The sequence below is a fragment of the Diadema antillarum genome, unplaced genomic scaffold, assembly GCF_040938485.1.
Source record: "Diadema antillarum isolate AM-2024a unplaced genomic scaffold, OU_Dant_1.0 scf00000110, whole genome shotgun sequence".
In the NCBI taxonomy this organism is placed as follows: Eukaryota; Metazoa; Echinodermata; class Echinoidea; order Diadematoida; family Diadematidae; genus Diadema; species Diadema antillarum.
Genome location: NW_027270999.1, coordinates 1946892 through 1967046, shown reverse-complemented (window position 1 = coordinate 1967046; position 20155 = coordinate 1946892). Strand labels below are relative to the sequence as shown.

Sequence of the window (20155 nt, the reverse complement as noted above, 5' to 3'; positions counted from 1 at the left end):
AATTTCGAGGTATTCCTTCAAAAGTGCCTGTGTGCCAGGTCGTTGAATCTCATTTCTCAAAATACAAGAGCTCTCTCGAATGGGAGTGGAATACCCTACCCTTGCCAACGCTGCGCTTGCTGGGTTCCCATCCATATAGACTTGGTACACCTTGGTGATCCATAATTTTCCAAATATTCCCCAAAACGTATGCATCAGATTCTTAAAAAAAAAAAAAAAAACTTCGTCTTTGGGAGGAGGGTAGGTGAGATGCGCCCACACCCCATCAACTTTCGTATAAGTGATGACGCACACATTAAACAAGAGCTACACTGAATCACTGATTTCAGGTCTAAACCTGCAAAAATCCATTCCCCCACCCACATCCTCCCCCTCCCCCTCCGCTTCATTCCTTTGCACCATGAACTTATGCTTTTACATATTTTCCAAGTCCCCCCCCCCCACGTGAAAACAGATCGACACCCCTTGCTCTGTGCACATACCCGACTTAGATAATTACCTGAAAAGTTCTGCGGAATGAGTAGCCACTTTTTTGGTAACAGAAATGCATGGTTTGTAAGCCCTACATTATAAACAATTATTAACTATTAACTATCGCAATATCAATATTAACATCCTCACATTTCATTCGAGGTATTTGACCTTGTGTGATTTTCATAGGTGAACGGTAATGGCTCGTTAATAAGCAGGGCCTACGAGTGCTCTCTAGAACATCATCATGTTTACCATTGGTGATGCCAAACTATTCTGATACTTTGAGGTCATTGACCTCTCGAGATCATCAGAGGTCAAAGGCAGAAACTCGTCTGTGTGCCTTGGAATATGAAGACGATGTCATTGTACACAGATATGCTTGTTTTGTACATCTTTACCATGTTTGACCTTTCATCAATGATGTCATACTTCAATATTCTGATATTCTGAGGTCGTTGACCTCTCAAGGTCATCAGAGGTCAAAGGTAGAAACCTGTCTGCTCTTTAGAATATGAAGACAATTCCATTGTAAGACAGATATGCTTGTTTTGTACATCTTAACAATGGTTACCATTAACCAATGACATCACAGATCAATATATTTTGAGGTCATTGACCTCCAAAGGTCATCAGAGGTCAAAGGTTAAAATCTGTCAATGCTCTGTGAAATCAGAAAATGGTTTCCCTGAAGTATAGATACATGTTTAGTGAATCATAACCACATATATCATTCACAAATGTCTAAAAACATCGATATTTTTATATTTAAAGTTCATTGACCTCTGGAGGTCATCAGAGGTCAAAGGTAAAAGCCTGTCAGTGCTCTGTTGAATCTGGAAATGATTTCTCTGTGGTATAAATGCATGTTTAGTGCAACATAACCACATATATCATTCGCAAATGTCTAAAAACATCGATTTTCTGATATCTAAAGTACATTGACCTCTGGAGGTCATCAGAGGTCAAATCAGACTTACCTCCCGATCTTAAAATAAATCTTATGGAATGTACTAACACTGGTGAAAGTTTCATGCTTTAGTCAAATTTTGCACAATTCACGTGATTTTGAGGGCTTATCTGCTCTACTAAATCAATAAATTTGTGATTGGATTTGAAAATAGCTAACATCTTGCAGATTATCATTTCTGTGGTGTGACTTGGATCACAGGGTACTGTTTTGGAATTTTGACATTAATTTGATTACTTCATTCAGACAGGTTTTCATGTCAATCTGTATGTCAGATTTGATGCATGCTAGGTGCAACACAATCTTGATACTTTACCCTATTTTCCATACTTTATTATGCTGGCAGTGACCACTTGACTATTTTTGATTAAACAAAATGTAACTTGTGTTATGAAACAGCTCTTCGCAAACATGTGTGAGACTCTATGACATGTTTGCGAATGTAATTCTCAGTGCAGTAAATGGACAGTAATGGTTGGGATAGGATTGTTTATAAATGACATACAGACCTCTACTTATAAATAGCCTGTTGCCATGGGGTACATGTAGTTTACATGGGTGGGTGACTGGAGAAGTTATGTTCATGAAGAACAATATTGAAATGATTGAAATCTTTATAATCTGTTTAGTCCTGGCTTTTCTGGAAAAAGTTACAAGCCCCTAACTATTTTGAAATTCAAAGGGTTAAAACTGTAGTCTGTGGGTTTATACTATTAAAACAAACTTGTGGGTTTCTAACAAACTTAGATATTTAAACACATTTGCTGCTTTTTAATTTTTTGCTAAAAAGGTTGTCATTTTTAGAAACAGTAAAAGTTCTGTTAGCAATTTCTCAATGCGTACCTTCAAAAACAGGCCTCCTAGCTGTCACAGGAGTCACACAAACTGGAATTTTATAAAATAACTATAAAAAAAAGAAGCCTTTGAAGAATTACAAAAATAAAAAATAAAATGATATAAAACAGGGGTGACTTGTATACCACAGAAAAAGAAAGTAAAATTCTAACTATCATATATTATAGGGAACTATACATTTGGTGAACATTTTTTTTTTTAATTCAAATTCATACACAGTCATGGGTAGGGTATGTACATTTATCTTTTCAACAGGCGATTCCAAAAGATGAATGGGATCTTGACCATTTCAATTTCTATTGAGCTCCATGATGATATCACCAATATATTGATTATTCCAACTCCATTTTGATGATGACAGTTTGATGATGACCCGTACATGGAATGGCTGATCAGTGTTTAAGATTGCTGTTCAATGACATGATCACTGCATTTGATAGCTATAGTAGGGGATATCAGGCATGGTCCATACGCAAAAGAATGTTTATAAGCCTTTTTTCCCTTTCTATATTTTACAATGCTATGTTGTAATCTAACCGTCATGCCATCACATAGTCTATTTTCTATCCCTTTCTCATCAACAGTTGAAATTGATTTTTACATATAAAACAATTGTGATGGGTGGTTTATGTCAATATACATCCCACAAACTGCACTTATAAAGCAAGCAAACATAATCTTTGCATTAAGTCTATAGCTACAGTTCTAACTCATTGAAAGTGATTCTTACTGCATTATGATGAAAAGTTTGACAAATACATGCAGCTGTACATGTGTGTAGCCTAATCATGTTCTGCATTGCCAAAGTCATGGATATGCAAATACAGTGTATGTATACAACTGAGCATAAAGATTTAAATATTTTCTTTGTCTCTTAACATATATGTTGGAAAGTCTTTTTTCTGCATACAAATAAATACTATTTTACGTGCAACAACATTGTTAGTTATTTGGAAACAATCAGCTGCATTAATGTACTTCATATCACTTTAAAATGGACCATTTTTGCATGTTAACAGTCATGATGAAGCCTCCGAAATATGCGTTGCTGCTAACTTTAAGCCACAAAAAAAAAGATGTTCCTCATCAGTGTACTTTTATTGCTACTGTTGCAGTTTCCTTTAGAATCATATTGCCTCATGTAATGTCATAAATTCGAACTGAGCATTGCTCAAAGTGTACACAGTTTGTTATTCACTTTTGTGGAGGCCAATTTCCTTATAATAATACAGCTTGTCACGTTAGTACAATTTGTATGAAGGGTAAACATTATGCACTGCCATAAAATGTACATCTGTATACTGTTATTCACATTTTATTGATGCCCTGTTGTTATTCTAGCATGTAGTGATAGTTGCTTACTGTAGTTTTATTATTTTAAGTGAATACAGGACTAGAACTTTGTGTTAGCAGTTTTGAAGCCTCCGAAACACACTAGTTTGTTAACTGAAGCCTCCGAAACTCACAAGTCTGAAAATTTCAACTTTGTCAAAAATAATCCAATTTTTTGGGGATTTGGGTTGATAAATGTTTGTTACCAAGAGATAATTTAGGGCTATGTTTAGAGTGGCTCTTGCTTCTAGAACATTCTTTTAACTTAAAAATAGTTTGTCAGGTACCATTTTTACCTTGGAATTTAAAGTTCACATCCAAATAATTGCAAGAGTGAATATCTGTTGGGGGAAAAGTGTTTTGATATTTCAAATATATGTTCACAGCAAATGAAAAGTTGCATTACATCCACCATTTATCTTCATTTGGTTGCTGTGGGTGACCAAAACATTCTTGTTGTTTTTACCTAAATTTATCTAAAATTCCATAATAGTCACTTCATTTTTCATATTTAGCCTAAGAATTAAGCTCTGGAATGACAAAATATTGAAAATATAGACATTCCTATATAAAATAAAGGCAAAGATAGAAATGGAAACACAACTTTAATTTTTGACCCTTGCCACATCAAAGTTACACCCTTTACTGTGAAACTGACCATATACAACATACACATGAACAAAATAATATAGCATACACACATATACATACAACTAATGTCACGTTAAATATACCATAGGACGTTCTCCCCAAAGTTTTGCATCATTTGTGTGGGTGTGTTGGTGAGTGTGTGTGATATATATTTGACACAATTGATGATAAAAAAAAGGTGCATCACTCACATCTCATAATTTTTTGTTTGTTTGGTGGGTTTGTTTGTTTGTTTTGATAATCAAGCTAAGGTGCAAAGGATGGCTGGTACAAAATCACGGGGAAAAATATGATTTCCAGTATATTGTAACGGGTTGGTAGTTTGCTGCCACCTACGTTAGGAGAGCTGCTGGGTGACAAACTAGGACAGGCAATCGAGACAGAGATTGAGCTGTGATAATCGGTATAAATCTACACGAATCTGGTTTGTATGACAAGTCGATTGTGATTATTTGATTATTTGATGACATGTGAGACTGCTGATCAATAAAGCATTGAGATATTGACGTTAAACTGATCTGAATTCAAGAATCTTTGTGTGTCAGTCCCATGAACGCTTGTGGACGGCGTGGCTGTGCATGTGTTGAGTGGTGAAGTACGGGGAAGTGCCGCGTGGTGTGGGCGGTCGTTACATTGGTGGCAGCTGCGGAATTGAGTTTTGATTGGTAACGAGCTCGATTGAACCCAGGTACATAACTAGCCCACAATGGCTTCTCCGTTAGGCCGTTTGGAATATGTTGCCATAGATATAGAAGAAGGGGATTGTTTGACTCAATTGGCAGGGGATATTCCTGCTCAAGTTGTGCATCATTACAGTGATATCGATGATGAGTCACTAATTACCGTGGATGAATACGTAAGCATGAGCATCCCATATGTGAATGAAAGGAATGGACTACCCACTAGCCCAAATCCTCGCATTTATAGGCCTAGAGAATATCGGTACTCGCTTGACATGCTACCTCCAAGCACAATGTTGAACAAGGTTGAGCATGGCGAGGGATTTTCAAGGCAGAATTCGTTCACCAGTGCTGATGCGCAAGGAAGCAGTGGGACGCACGAGAGGGAGACAACACAAGCACAGGAGCCAGTCGGTATGCGTGCACATCCATATGCGCACGAGGAGATCACCCCTACATTTGAACAGCGCACACGAAGACCTACGCACAATGTATTTATAGCGAACAATACGCCTAGGCCGACGCACGATGCATTTCCCGAGAGCGCTACGGGAAGATCCACGCACGATTCGTTCATCCAGAAGAACGCTACACCAAGACCAGTGCATGATGCGTTCATCCACATCCCTAAGCAAAGACGGACGCTCGAGACATCAAACGAGACCGCTACGCAAGGACCAGCGAATGATGCGTTCCTCACGAGCATTGCGCAAAGACCAACGCATGATGCGTTCATCCACATCCCTACGCAAAGACGGACGCACGAGACATCAAACGAGACCGCTACGCAAGGACCAGCGAATGATGCGTTCCTCACGAGCATTGCGCAAAGACAAACGCATGATGCGTTCATCCACATCCCTACGCAAAGACGGACGCACGAGACATCAAACGAGACCGCTACGCAAGGACCGGCGAATGATGCGTTCCTCACGAGCATTGCGCAAAGACCAACGCATGATGCGTTCATCCACATCCCTACGCAAAGATGGACGCACGGGACATCAACTGAGACCGCTACGCGAGGACTGAGGCATGATGCGTTACCCACGAGCATTGAGCAAAGACCAACGCATGATGCGTTGCTCGCGAGCGTTGCGCGAAGACCGATACGTGGTGCGTCACTGGAGAGTGTTGCGCCAGGGCCCACGCACGATGCGTTCCTCCGGAAACGCGCTACGTCTAGACAAACGGACGAGATATTACGCGAGAATGCCACGCCAAGACCAACGCACAATGCGTTACTCGAGAGCGCTACGCAAAAACCAATGGAGAAAGCGTTCTCAATGCACGGTGCGCAAAGCTCGACGCTTAAGGCGATCTTCACTCACGATGCCTCCAACTCGACGCACAGTGCGCTTCATGAAAACGATGCGCACGATCCAACGCAAGGGAAACTTTCGGACTCAACGCCCGATACATTCTCTCATTATGATGTGCAACAACCCAACGCTACACAAGAAGAACAAGGACAGGCCCTGACTCACGATGGAGCCTGTTTCCAGCGTGGATGCATGACGCATGGTGCGTCATCTCTTTCTCCGGTGAGAAATTCACGCTTTGCGTCTTCCGGTCATAGGGGCATCACGATGCAAGAAGAAAGGGAGTCGACTCCAAGGATTAATTTGTCAATGGGACATGCACGAGACGAACGGACACCCTTCCTCCCTGAGAAAACTCTAACGGCTGGTGCTTGTAACAGATCTGTGTACAAGCCAGGCAATTTCACTGGACAGGAACCACTTGAATCTTACCTCCATCATTTCGAAGTGGCGGCCGAGATTAATGCATGGAATGCTCGGGAAAAGGTCCTGTTTCTGGCCGCTAGTTTGAGGGGTGAGGCCCAAAGCGTTCTCGGTGAACTTTCTGATGTTCAGCGCAATGACTTTGTGGAACTGGTCTCTGCCCTGAGAGCACGGTTTGATCCTGACAAACAGCTTGAAGTGCTTCGCCTGCAGGTTAAGAACAGGCGCCAAAGGAAAGGAGAATCCTTAGTGGAACTGACGCACAGCATTAAGCGCCTAGCAAGACAGGCTTTTCCGAAGGAACAAGAGAGCCTTCAAAGAGTTGTTGCAAGGGATTGTTTTGTTGATGCCCTATCCGACCCAGATATAAGGTTTGAAGTTCTCAAAGCACAACCCGAGACGATCGACGATGCCTTAAAAGTAGCCGCTCGGATGGATGACTTGAAAGTTGCTGAGAGGCTGAGGAGTGGTCCGGGTCACGTAATGAGGGCCATTCACAAAGAGGAATGCCCTTCGATTGTCCGGGATGCTGGCATACAAGATGTTTTGCAGCAGCTGACAAAAATGATGCATGATCTTCGAGAGAACCTCACTGACTTAAAGAAAAAATCAAGTCAGCCTCCAAACAGCAATGAACAAGGACGCCGAGAGGCGGCGAGGAAAGAAGAGGGCTCCACAGATCCCAGACCAATCACATGTTGGGCATGTGGAGTTGAGGGCCACATCAGGCGGCAATGCCCATCCAAAGGAGAAAAAGTGACAAATCAGGGACCCGACCAGGAAAACTAAGTGGTACTAGTCCTGTGGGTCAGGGGCTAGTAGGGGAAAAGGAAGGACCCAATATCACTGAGCAGGTTCGAGATTTTACTGTGGGAACATCAACAACCAAAGATAATGGCCTCTATGTTCAAGCAACGATTGGCGGATGTCGGATAACGATGCTAGTAGATAGTGGAGCATCTGTAACGGTTGTCAATAGTCGTTTCATTGATAGGATGAATGGTCACAAGCTCATGACCGATGTTGGCATTGAAATGACGGCAGCTGATGGACATGCTGTACCCTTCAGAGGGCAGGGAGAGCTTGAAGTTTGCATCGGAAATACAGTGGACAAACAGATAGTATGGTTTGCTGATGTTACCACAGAAGGGATACTTGGATGCGATTTCCTAGAGAAGTGGAAGTGCCAAATTGACTTTTCCAGGACCGGAATGGTAGTGAACGGGCACTTTGTGCGATGTCAGGGATCGCCATCTTTCCCCCTTTGTTGCAGAGTGAATCTGAGCGAAACTGTGATATTGCCTCCACTGAGCGCAATGGTTGTCAAAGGAGAGATGGAAAGTGAGTTGCCTGACACAAACCTCATGTTAGAACCGTCTAACACATGGAAGGGTGAAGGCAAACTTGTGGTCGATCCAGTTGTTGTAAAATCAGCTGGTAGAGACTTTCCTGTCCGTCTTCTGAATTTGTCTAGTAGTTCAGTGAAACTTTACAAAGGGATGAAGCTAGGAAAATGTGAAGGAGTTGGCGATGTCCAATTGTGCAGGGACGAGTCAGATGAAGGAAGCAGCGTCGGGAGTCACGTCGAGAAAGAAGGATTCAAAGTACCTAGGCATCTGGAGGACGTGTGGAACAAGACTATCACACATCTCAATCAAGAGGAGAAGCACTTACTCGCGGAATTATTGAATAAGCACGCAGATGTGTTTTCTAGTTCCAAAAGTGATCTTGGAAGAACGAACGTGGTTCAGCATCAAATCAACACTGGACCTTCTCCGCCCATTCGTCAACGAGCAAGAAGGCTTCCAGTACACCAGCGCGAGGAGGAGTCAAGGCAGATCGAAGACATGACAGGACGTGGTGTCATTGAGCCGTCGGAAAGCCCATGGGCCTCACCAATAGTGTTGGTGAAAAAGAAAGACGGTTCTACCAGGTTCTGTGTGGACTTCAGGAAATTAAATGCAGTAACAACAAAAGATGCCTTTCCCCTTCCACGTATTGATGACTCATTGGATAGGTTGTCCGGGTCCAAGTGGTTTTCAACTCTTGACTTGCAAAGTGGATACTGGCAGGTAGAGATGACAGCAAAAGATCGTGAAAAGACTGCATTTACTACAGCATATGGTCTCTATCAATTTCGAGTGATGCCATTCGGACTGTGCAATGCGCCGGCCACCTTCGAGCGTTTGATGACCAAAGTACTGGATGATCACATAGGAAAAATTTGCCTGGTGTACCTCGACGATGTGATAGTGTACAGCACAAGCATTGCTGACCAGCTCAGCAGACTCGACACGATTTTCGAGAGACTCCACCACGCCGGTTTGAAACTCAACCCAACGAAGTGCATCCTCCTACAAAAACAGGTCCCTTTCTTGGGCCATGTAGTCTCAGCAGATGGTGTGGCAACAGACCCTACCAAAGTCGACTCTGTCGCCAGGTGGCCTACTCCCAAGAGTGTACATGATGTCAGGTGTTTCCTAGGTCTGTGTTCATATTACAGGAAGTTTGTGAAGGGTTTTGGAGACATTGCTCGTCCTCTCCACCGACTAACAGAGAAAGACAAGTCCTTCGTTTGGACTGAGGAGTGCGAGGAATCCTTCGCAAGATTGAAACACGTACTGACAAGTGCCCCCATATTGTCCTACCCTACAGTGGATGATCCATTTATCCTAGACACTGACGCCAGTGCTAATGGCCTTGGAGCAGTTCTCTCACAAGTGCAAGGAGGAGAGGAACGAGTCATAGCCTACTACAGTAAATCAATGACTAAGGTGGAGAGGCGATACTGTGTTACTCGCAAAGAACTGCTGGCGGTAGTGAGTGGTGTCAAGCACTTTCATCATTACCTCTATGGGCGGAAATTCACCATTCGGTCTGATCATGGAGCACTCCGATGGCTGACTAATTTTCGAAACCCTGAAGGCCAAGTTGCACGATGGTTGGAAATTTTGGGAACCTATGACTTCGTAATTGAACACAGAGCTGGTCAGGTCCATTGCAATGCCGACACTCTTTCTAGAAGACCTTGCGGTGATTGTGCAGGCTGTCAGCGCCTTGAGGAGAAAGATGTGGCCCAGACCTCCTTCGTATCAGTTGGTACTAATACAGAAGACCGGAATGTAGTCAATGACAGGGTACGTGTTGCTACCATCGATTGCAAAGCGGTGGGAGGAGAAGAGGTAGACATCAGTCCGGCCAAGGCGCTAGAGGAAGAGGAGCAAGAGTGGACACCTTCATATCTCAGAACTACACAGAGTCAGGACCCTGAGCTGAGAATTGTGTTGAAGTGGAAAGAAGACGGAAGACGTCCCTCATGGAATGATGTGGCGTGCCATAGTCCCAGGGTGAAGTCCCTCTGGAGTCAGTGGAATAGAATTGAAGTGAGAATGGGTGTCCTCTACCGCCGCTGGGAATCGGACAGTGGCAGAGAAACACTCTTCCAACTGATCTTGCCCGAGGCTCTGCGCAAGAAGGTGTTTCAGGAAGCACATGATACCAAGTTTGCTGCTCACATGGGGGCAAAGAGGACTTTGGATAGAATTAGACGACGATGTTATTGGCCACACATGCAGAGTGATGTGGAACTGTGGTGCCGTCTATGTGTTGTTTGTGAAGCGAGAAAGAATCCCCCCAAGCACCCTAGGGCACCACTTCAAATCTACAATGTCGGCGCTCCCATGGAACGGGTCGCCCTTGATGTCATGGGTCCCCTACCGGAATCATCTCGGGGCAATAAGTACGTGTTAGTCGTGGCAGACTATTTCACGAAATGGGTGGAGGCCTACGCCCTCCCAAATCAGGAAGCTATGACAGTCGCAAGGGTATTCGTGGAGGAATTTGTGTGCAGGTATGGGGTTCCCCTTCAAGTGCACACTGACCAGGGCAGAAATTTTGAGGCTGCACTGTTCCAGAGCATGTGCAAAGTCATGGGCTCCTCAAAGACGAGGACGACCCCATTCCATCCCCAAAGTGATGGAATGGTGGAGCGCTTCAACCGAACACTTGAGGACCTCCTGGCAAAAACAGTTGCTGATAACCAGCGTGACTGGGATGAATGCCTTCCATTCGTATTGATGGCTTACCGTTCTTCACTACATGAGTCAACCGGATACCCACCCTGTGAACTGATGATGGGCAGGCAAGTGCTGCTCCCTTTGGATTTGCTGATGGGCCGTACAACCACTCCTGATGAAGCCACCTATCCAGAGTATACCGAACGTCTACTCGACCACATGGCATATACTCATGAACTCACGCGGAGTCATTTGAAAGGAGGTGCTGAAAAGAACAAGCGTGGCTATGATGCACATGTAACTGGCAAGACCCACAATGTAGGTGATGCTGTATGGCTGCACACCAAACGACGGAAGAAAGGAATGTCGCCAAAACTACAGAAGAGTTGGCATGGCCCGTTTTACATTGTCAACGTACTATGTGACGCCGTATATCGCATACAAGAGGGTCCCAGGTCGAAGCCCAGAGTGGTCCACTTCAACAGACTAAAGCCCTTTCATGGCTCCCAACCGCCTGACTGGATCTCTAAGAAAACTGAGAACCATAACAGCACAACGGAAATCGTGAGAGATGCGGCTCAAGATGAGACTACATTGACTGCCAATAAAGATGATGGTACATCTCGGCAGTTCAGCCAGGGCAACCAAACAGAGGAATGCAGCGGAACTATGAGTGGAGCAAGTGAGTTAATGACAGAAGACACAACCACATCGACTGCCAATGAGGATAATGATATATCTCGGCAGTTCAACCAGGATAACCAGTCATTGACCGGGAGTCCAAAAAGACCGTACGCGGAAGTGGTGGCTCGTTCCAATTCTAAGAACACTAGAGAATCTCGCACTGCCATGGCCAAACCGCAACGCACGGATGATGAATTACTTCCCCGGCGTAGTAAACGTATCCGACGTCCTCCGAATTACTTTATCTCATAAAAAAAAGCAAGAACGTATTTTTTTCCCCATTATGTTCATCATGTCACTTCATTTTGTTGTTTTAACACTTTTCTACAGGGGACCGAGAAGCTACCATGCCGAATGAAGCTGATAAGAAGATAGACGTATGGATGAGATGCACTCAGTGCCATCAACAATTCGGCAACGTGAGAGATCTAAAGGATCATTCTCGCAGGGATCACCCTGAACGTAGTCATAAGTGTCGGCTGTGCTCCTACAGCACAAATCGGAGATACGACCTTGAGCGGCATAATAGTAAGATGCATCGAGGTGACGCAAAAAGGTCAAGGTCTAGAACGCCGTTGGAGAGACCAACGAAAGAGAGATCGGCAAGCGCCGCCACAGCGGGAGAGCAGTCGCGACGGCTGAGCAGTGGTTCTTCGAAAAGGCCAAAGTCCCAAACTCCTGACCCGGGATCCTCTAGCAAAGGAGAAGGACGGAAAACCCAACGAGAGCTGTCCCCATGGGAAACCCGGGCAGAGACACCGTTATCGATCTACGCAGGATCGCCAGAGCCAAGCGTACGCTCGGTGGTGATACAGGCAAAGGCTGACAAGGAAAACCAGGGTCTGAGGGGGAGACGCCAGAGGGAGTCTGTGGGAGAGCATTACCGCCGCACGACTGAGACTGTAGTTTATCCAGATGGTAGGGTGTACAGACTCGAAACTGAAGAGTGGGACTAGTGATTTGAGCTACCGCGAAGATTTGATTAACGTTTCCAGAGTTGTTTGTGTTACTTAGTTAAACAACAGTTGCGGAAGTATGTGTTGTATTAAATACAAGTTGTTTGTTCAAAGTTGAAGTTAAGGTTAAAGAAGAAAATAACCAGAGGTTGTCGGTAAAGAAGGCGTACTGAAACAATACCAAGGGACATCAGTTGTCATTGTTTTTGTTTTGTTTTGTTTTTTTGGAATAGTGCACTCGAGGACGAGTTTGTTCTTAAGAGGGGGGTAGTGTAACGGGTTGGTAGTTTGCTGCCACCTACGTTAGGAGAGCTGCTGGGTGACAAACTAGGACAGGCAATCGAGACAGAGATTGAGCTGTGATAATCGGTATAAATCTACACGAATCTGGTTTGTATGACAAGTCGATTGTGATTATTTGATTATTTGATGACATGTGAGACTGCTGATCAATAAAGCATTGAGATATTGACGTTAAACTGATCTGAATTCAAGAATCTTTGTGTGTCAGTCCCATGAACGCTTGTGGACGGCGTGGCTGTGCATGTGTTGAGTGGTGAAGTACGGGGAAGTGCCGCGTGGTGTGGGCGGTCGTTACAATATGCTGTTCAGTGAGCAAATGTTCAGAAGTCACTACTGTAGAAATATGCAGCCCATACCTGCAAACTGGTGGAGTGTAGTCCCACCAATGTGACAAGCTGCCACCCCAGTACTCGCAGTGGCAAAAGTTGAGTCCGGGGGCAGAACGCCGATGATATGCCTGAGTAGGAAAGACTTGCCCGTGCCAGCACTGCCTGTGAAGAAGACACTCTGGCCAGCTAACACGGCACTAAGGACCTTCTTCTGTTCATTTGTCAGAGGAGGTTCTTTCTTTAGTTGTGTCAGATTCAGCTTCTTGCGAGGGGCAAGGTTTTCCTGTAACAGAGTAACAAGTAGATACAGCGCACTACCATTATAACTAACACGGTTATAACAAAATTCCGGTTACAACGAAATAAAGACTCGATCAGGCCCTAACATTATCCACTCTATATTTTTTATTGTTTGATTGTTACATAATAACAAAGTTTTACTATAACAATAGAAAACTGCTAGTCTCAAGGATTTCATTATAACAGTAGTCCACTGTACACACACAAGCACACAAATGTCAAGGAATAATTAGTCTGAAACAAAGATTAATACAGCCGAACATTGCAAACCAGCTACTAAAACTTCATCATAGGCAACATCTTCAGATATGGGTGTACCATTCTTTGGGAATTTCTAAAACTCAGTTACACATTAAACATTTCATGTGAATTATCAACACCAACCAAAGTTAGTTATACAGTCCTACCTCTCTTATCCAGACACGTTGGGACCAGTGTTCAGCCAGATAAGGGATTTGGCTGGATATGACTCAATGTTTAATACACACAGCTGCCTACTTGTACAGTGTCTTGATTTAATGGAAAGTTTTCTGTCTATGTTCTTGCAGTGAAGTGGGGATATAGTAAATGTCTGAATGCATAATATGTTATTTAGATGAAAAGTTAATGTGAATGTATGTTAATTATGTTGGGAATAATATGTAATTCACGAGAGTTATTTAGGAATTTTGTTTGAGATCTAAATCCCCCTTTTCCCCGTAGTTAACAGATTGGGGAAAAAAAATCACAGCAAGATCGCGTCTGGATAATAGAGCAATGCAGACAAAAGGAGGCCGGATGAGAGAGGTCAGATTGTATTACATTGATAAATTAGTCTCGCACTGCAAGAATTCTAATAATAAATGTCTGTCATTGACAGTGACCCTTACTTGATCAGCCTTTGTGTCTTGGTCCACTTTCCTTGGCCGTTTTCTGGTGCGACCCTTGATGGCCCCTGGGGTGGTGGATGTACCCTTAGCCTCCAGCAGCTTGGCTCGCTGGTTGTTCAGAGTGTCAACATCCTTCTGGTTGAGGGGACTGATTTCACTGAATGTCTGGGCCTTCTCAGACAGCAGCCGCACCCTCTCACTGATGACCTGAAAGCACAAGCAGTCAAGTATTGATGGATATTGCTGTTTCGCTTACATGGTATTGTACATTCATTTAATGAATAGACTTACACAATCTTTCACAGAGCTACAAAACAGCAATAACACCAAGCTTGTAAATCATGACAACTGTATGCAAAGAACTGTAGCAGAAGATATATGCCTCATGGGGGGGGGGGGGGGGGGGGGGATAAATTATTTGAACAGCCTTGTAACACCTACCCATAGGAACGGTTCCTGACAAGCTGAGTCAAAATCTAACAAGGAATTTTTAAGGAGACAAGAAAACACGGAAAGGTCATTTAATTGCGAATGGCTCACAACTCCAGAAAGTCAACAAACAAAAAGTGATAGCAAGAACTCACTCAAGCTTTTGTTCTGTGAACTGGTAATGAGTAATATCCCTAATATGTTTCCACGACAGGAGGCAGCCATTTTAAGTATCCATTTTACCACGTGAGTGATGATTCCAACCTGCAATAAACAATCTCCTCTATGTCAATCTCTATAAAAACTGAATAGATCTAAAGAATTTAGATTGTTGCTTTACATTTTTGTTTACTTGTGAATTACTGAAAATAGATTATTTCTATTGATTATTCACAATTTTTATTAACATATGGTATCATTATGGACAGGTAATCAAGTAAATTATTGAATATTCATGAAGAGTAAAACATGAAAAAAGACATAAAAGAAAAGCAAGGAAGCATTTAAAAAAAAACCTGAAAGTTTTAAACTGTGCAAATATTCAATCTTAACCATTTAAAAGCAGTACTTTGGTACTACAGGTGTAAATAATGACAAAATTCAAAGCCTCTGTGCAATTTTATATCACAAATATGAACACAAATTTTGAAATAAGATCATGAAATATTACTCGCACATTCTTTATAGTTATATTCCCTGCCCTAACTCCCTGAATACCTGACTACGTGTACCAGAATACCTGGCCGGGTAAGATTGAAGGATTACTTCTGACATACGATACCTTATCTGATTTTCTACAGGCCATCTTGACAGCCAAGCTCTTGAGAAAGGTAAGGAGCTGGTGAGGTGGGCTGTTAGAAATCATAATCTGAAGGCTCTGCCTCGGCAGGCGAATGCATGCTTTCCCATCCTGGGCAAAGCGGCGATGGATCGCAACATCCTGCATTTGGAAAGATGCTGAAGTTTTTCCTGTGTATGGCAGCATATCACACACAGTGGCACAAAAAAGAACACAGAATGAAGAATGGAGGTGAAAGGGGATCACAAAAGGGATGAATGTACTATTAACACTAAACAGGAAATAGAATTTGTGTTTCTCATAAAATAAATTACACCCTCTTGGAGCATTACCATCACTAGCACCTAAATTGCATTCCTTTAACTTGTTCATGCACAAAATGTCAAAACCTCCGTACAAGATTTACATGATGTACAATATATAGCTGCACACTTCCAAAGAGATAGATTCACATGTTTGAATCATATACTCATCTTGACTATTTTGCACCTAAACCTATTTGTTCCCTTACAATTGTTTGCTAGAACATATCACTCATTATATTTCATAGATCCTGAAGAATAAGATGCATTTCATATAAATCAAACCTGTTAGTATTGCTAAAGTAAAAATATGACATATGCAAAATACACATGCACACAAATAGTGGTGGTAATGACAAAGGTGAGTCATGGCATTTTGTAACGCCTGCAGGCTTCAATTTTGGATTATTGAAAACAAAAAAATGCTGGGTAACTGCTTTGGTGAGGTGTCTTCTTACAGCTGTACTTCATCTCGTAACGTTGCTGGAATCTAACTAAGTTCAGTATTTAGACTGGTCATTCCAGCCACTCCCCAACTATCGCCTTCTTATGGAGCCCTACAATTTACAAATCTTAACAAAGTTAGGAAGAGAGGAAGCATTGTACATACCAGTGATGACTCGGAGTATGATGTCCTTGAATTCATTCCTTCCCAGAATGAGGTTTCCATTTCTGCATACAGTCCTCTTGGTGACCTCTCCGCTGGGGTTCAACTTCTCAACTGCCACAGTACATGCAAGCTCCGGGCATTCCATGGCCATTGACGTCAAACTTCAAGCTCTTCTCATATATGATGAAAGCCAAAACTCACCCTCCCATCAGAAAAACTGCAAAAGAATTGGGACAATGATATGATATGCAATGGTAATCAAATTTACATTGGATTGAAGTGATGAATCTGCATTAAACAGAGGCAAAACTTAAAGCTTAAAGTACAAGCAGGACAAAAAAAAAATATATACCTCCCTGGTTTTTTCTTTTCTCTTTTTTTTTCTTCAGGGAAGCATCTTGGACAGATTGTTCCATTTTCCTCAAACTTCACTATGTGTAGGCCTACACTACTTCATAAATGTAGACCCTACTAACATTTAGTATTGAATCAATGTTTATTATACTTGGGGTAATTAAATTTTCATTCTCGTAACAGGCCTATTCAGTGGCTTCAATCATTTGAGCAGAAACATTGGTATATCATAAGTCTGAAAGATTTCACTCATGTCACTAAGTTTGGCATAACTACAGACTGTAACCCCTTTTGGCTGGCTTGGGCACACTTAGGGACAGCTAGGTGCTTATGGTCCCAGGTATAAGGTGGTTCTTGTATGCAGCCATGTGTTTGAAAGCTTCACTCCTTTCATGGGGGATGTGAATGACCCCCGACTTGTCAGCGAACATCCACAAAGACATAGGCTGTTCAAGCTTTTGAACCCCTCAACCATCACAATTGCACAATCTATATCACACATGCATGATGAAGTATCAATACAAGAATGCAAGAACAAAAGTATTTCTACACACAAAAGGCAAGAAGTAAACAAATAATCAACTATGATAGCTACGTACTGATTGTTTTTCAGGAAGAATTACATCGTCCCTTGAACCTTGAAGAAGTAATCCCTGTTGCAGCTTTTCGTAGGAAGCTATACTGGGATGGTACACGGTGACATCAATGGCCGACGGACAGAGTGTATTTACAGATGGCAATTATAATCAATTGTACAAAATAAAAATTTGCCATGTGCAAGTAAAAACCAAGCCGGTGGATTTATAGTATTCTGGATCCTACTGGGGGCTGCATCACAGCATGTTCCGAATAGATGGGAGGGCAGCCTCTTGGAAGGCAGTAGGTGTTCTTGAAGTAACTGTAGAGTATGGTAGGTGGTTCGGTAATCATGTAGAAATGCACACCCATGCATACCTACCATTCCCATAAATGTTTTGTCCATGAAATTTCTTATGGCTATCAGACATGCTACATGTATTTGCTAAGATGGATTTTATCAGACGGTTTCGGTACCATGGTTTCATGGAATTTGAAAGTCAATTAATAGGAAGGAAGTACAAAATTCCGGATTCCAACTGAAAAGTTGCAGTTCACAGCATACAGCATACAGTACTAGTACTCGTGAAATCGGTACATTAGCACGGCGGAGGGGCTTTCAATTTCTTTCAAAGTACTTGTGAATGCGGCCCCAACAAACGGCGTTTTCGCGAGATTGATACACAGCGGCAGGGCCGATTTCCACAGGCTGCACAGCATAGCATCTTTCGTCCTCCCGTTTTTTTTTTCCTTTGACTTTGGTCTTCAACTTTTTAGTCTCTGAGGGACTCCCTCATGTCCCTCGACTAATTCAACAGCCAATTTAACCATAAATACAACCCTAACCTTACCTTGCTTGCTAACGCCAGGTGCACGCGCACTGCGGTGACTGGGGCCAATTTCACGATTTTGCCCAGTTCACGAGCGACATAATTCCAAACTCCAATTTCTCTCTTTATTTTGCCTTTCTGACTTTTCATATTCCAGGAAAATACTCTCACATGGTTCATTTGAGCACCTCCAACAGGTGCACAACATTTAATTGACATACGGCGAAGAAACCAGTAGGTTTGCATTTCTACATGATTACTGGAGGTTCCACAGTTTTGTCGAATGTTGTTCTTGGGAAAAATGAATATTTGTATGGATCAATTGTGGCTTCCCTGCATGCACATGCAGTACAAAGTAAAACCTACAAGCGTACACTGGTGTACGGTAGATTGGTTCTATGCAGTTGTTTTCAGAATCCACTTCAAATTTGTTATCAAAATTTACAGAAAAAATCCTCTGTCTCATCTCTTTTTTTTATTTTATTCATAAAGATGATAAGGTTAGATAAATCATACAAATGTAGTTTTGAAAAGTCGCCAATATTTTCGTTCTTTTATGAAAGTTAAAATTTACAATAATTACTGGAAGTCATACACACACACTCGACACAGCTTACCACAATTTTAAGTTGATCTTGAAACACCCCCGAGGTAAATGTAATCACTGTATGTGGCCAGTTCTGAATTCTGTCGCTGTACATTGGTCATTTGTTATACACAGCAAGTCGCGTGCGCTTTACACAGGGCGTCTCAGGTGCGTCTGGTCGGGTCGTCGGCGGCCGCGGCCTGCCTGTGTGGGTCGGGGCCGGGGTCTACTGCGGTCGGGCTACCACGTACAAGTATGCCGAGCTGGTCGATCTGTGGACAACAACAAACGCAAACCAGGATTTACATACGTAAAGTCAAGAATCCGAATTAATCACTGTAACTAGCTAGATGTACGCAGCTAGAAGTACAGAAGTCACAATCAATATCAAAACTTACCTTACGCTATGCGGAAGTTTACATGGAAAAGACGCGTAGATCTAAAAGATACGGCCAAAACTACCACAACAGCAATGAATGGGCCATGCGGCGTTAACAACGTCGAAACGCAAAGTGGCCATTTAAATTCGCGGGTGTACATTAACCAATGGGAAACAAGTACGGCCGTCGCGCAGGCACGATAGAAATCGAGAGAGGGCGTTATCATTTTAGGAACAATAGTCTAGTTTTCATCAAAGAGATTTTTCTCCTCCGGAAAATCTCTTTGGTTTCCATTCACTGTTCCACTCGGTATAAGATGTGCATTCGCTGTGTGTCAAATTCTTCTTATTTTTCTTCATTCGATAAAGTTAGGCCACCATGTGGTATATCAGTTATTAAAATTAATGATTGATTGTTGATTTGCGCCAGTGATTGATAGCATCATGTCAGATATGTTTTCCTATCCAGTGGCGGATCCAGATGTTGTTGTTTTAGATTTATTGGAACTCTCTGCCGGGTGGGCAATTTGCTCCAAAAATATAATTATTCAAATATACAATGTACCTTTAAATTCAATTACAAAACCTATACTACTTCTAATTATTCACAAAAAAAAACTAATCACATTTATTTTAATATTTACAAGTGATATATTTACAAAGGAAGGAAAAGGGGACAGGGTTCCGGAAATGATGTCATCTGCCTACTCCTGCATCGAGAGGGGAGCGCCCCCTCTTTTATCTTTAAATTTTTGTTAAAACAAAAGAAATAGAAAGAAAAAATGGGGGCACGAGCGCCCGCTTTCATTTTTTAAAAGTGCCTCCCCTTTACGGAATTCCTGGATCCGTCCCTGCTATCTATTTGATCGAACATTCCTTGACCAAATAAAGATCAATCTCTTCTTCTTCTTCTTCTTCTGATTAAGTCTGCCTCCTTCAATAGACTGAAGATTCTTGCAGACTGGTGCTATTTACATTATAATACAATTTATTTACAGATATTTACAAGCACATAGAAAATTTGACGAAAATACTAGCCACTGTGATCAACCGTTAGACGGTTTCGAAATGATCCCACAGATGGCGCTGAAACAATTTCTGACGACAGGGAATTCCAGTTCCTTACAGT

The 20155-nt window shown here is 42.5% G+C and overlaps 1 protein-coding gene across 1 annotated transcript in view; it reads right to left on the bottom strand.

The window, feature by feature from the left end:
• Positions 1 to 18757, bottom strand: part of LOC139719444 (ATP-dependent DNA helicase PIF1-like) — a 36105-nt gene extending 17348 nt beyond the window's left edge. Inside the window, exons 1-5 of the mRNA XM_071630859.1 lie at positions 18679 to 18757; positions 16302 to 16518; positions 15372 to 15559; positions 14162 to 14368; positions 13020 to 13275 (exon numbers count right to left, since the gene is read on the bottom strand). Of these exons, the coding sequence (XP_071486960.1) occupies positions 13020 to 13275; positions 14162 to 14368; positions 15372 to 15559; positions 16302 to 16452 (802 nt within the window). The 5' untranslated portion in view covers positions 16453 to 16518; positions 18679 to 18757. The remainder of the gene's footprint in view (positions 1 to 13019; positions 13276 to 14161; positions 14369 to 15371; positions 15560 to 16301; positions 16519 to 18678) is intronic.
• Positions 18758 to 20155: the final 1398 nt, after the last annotated feature.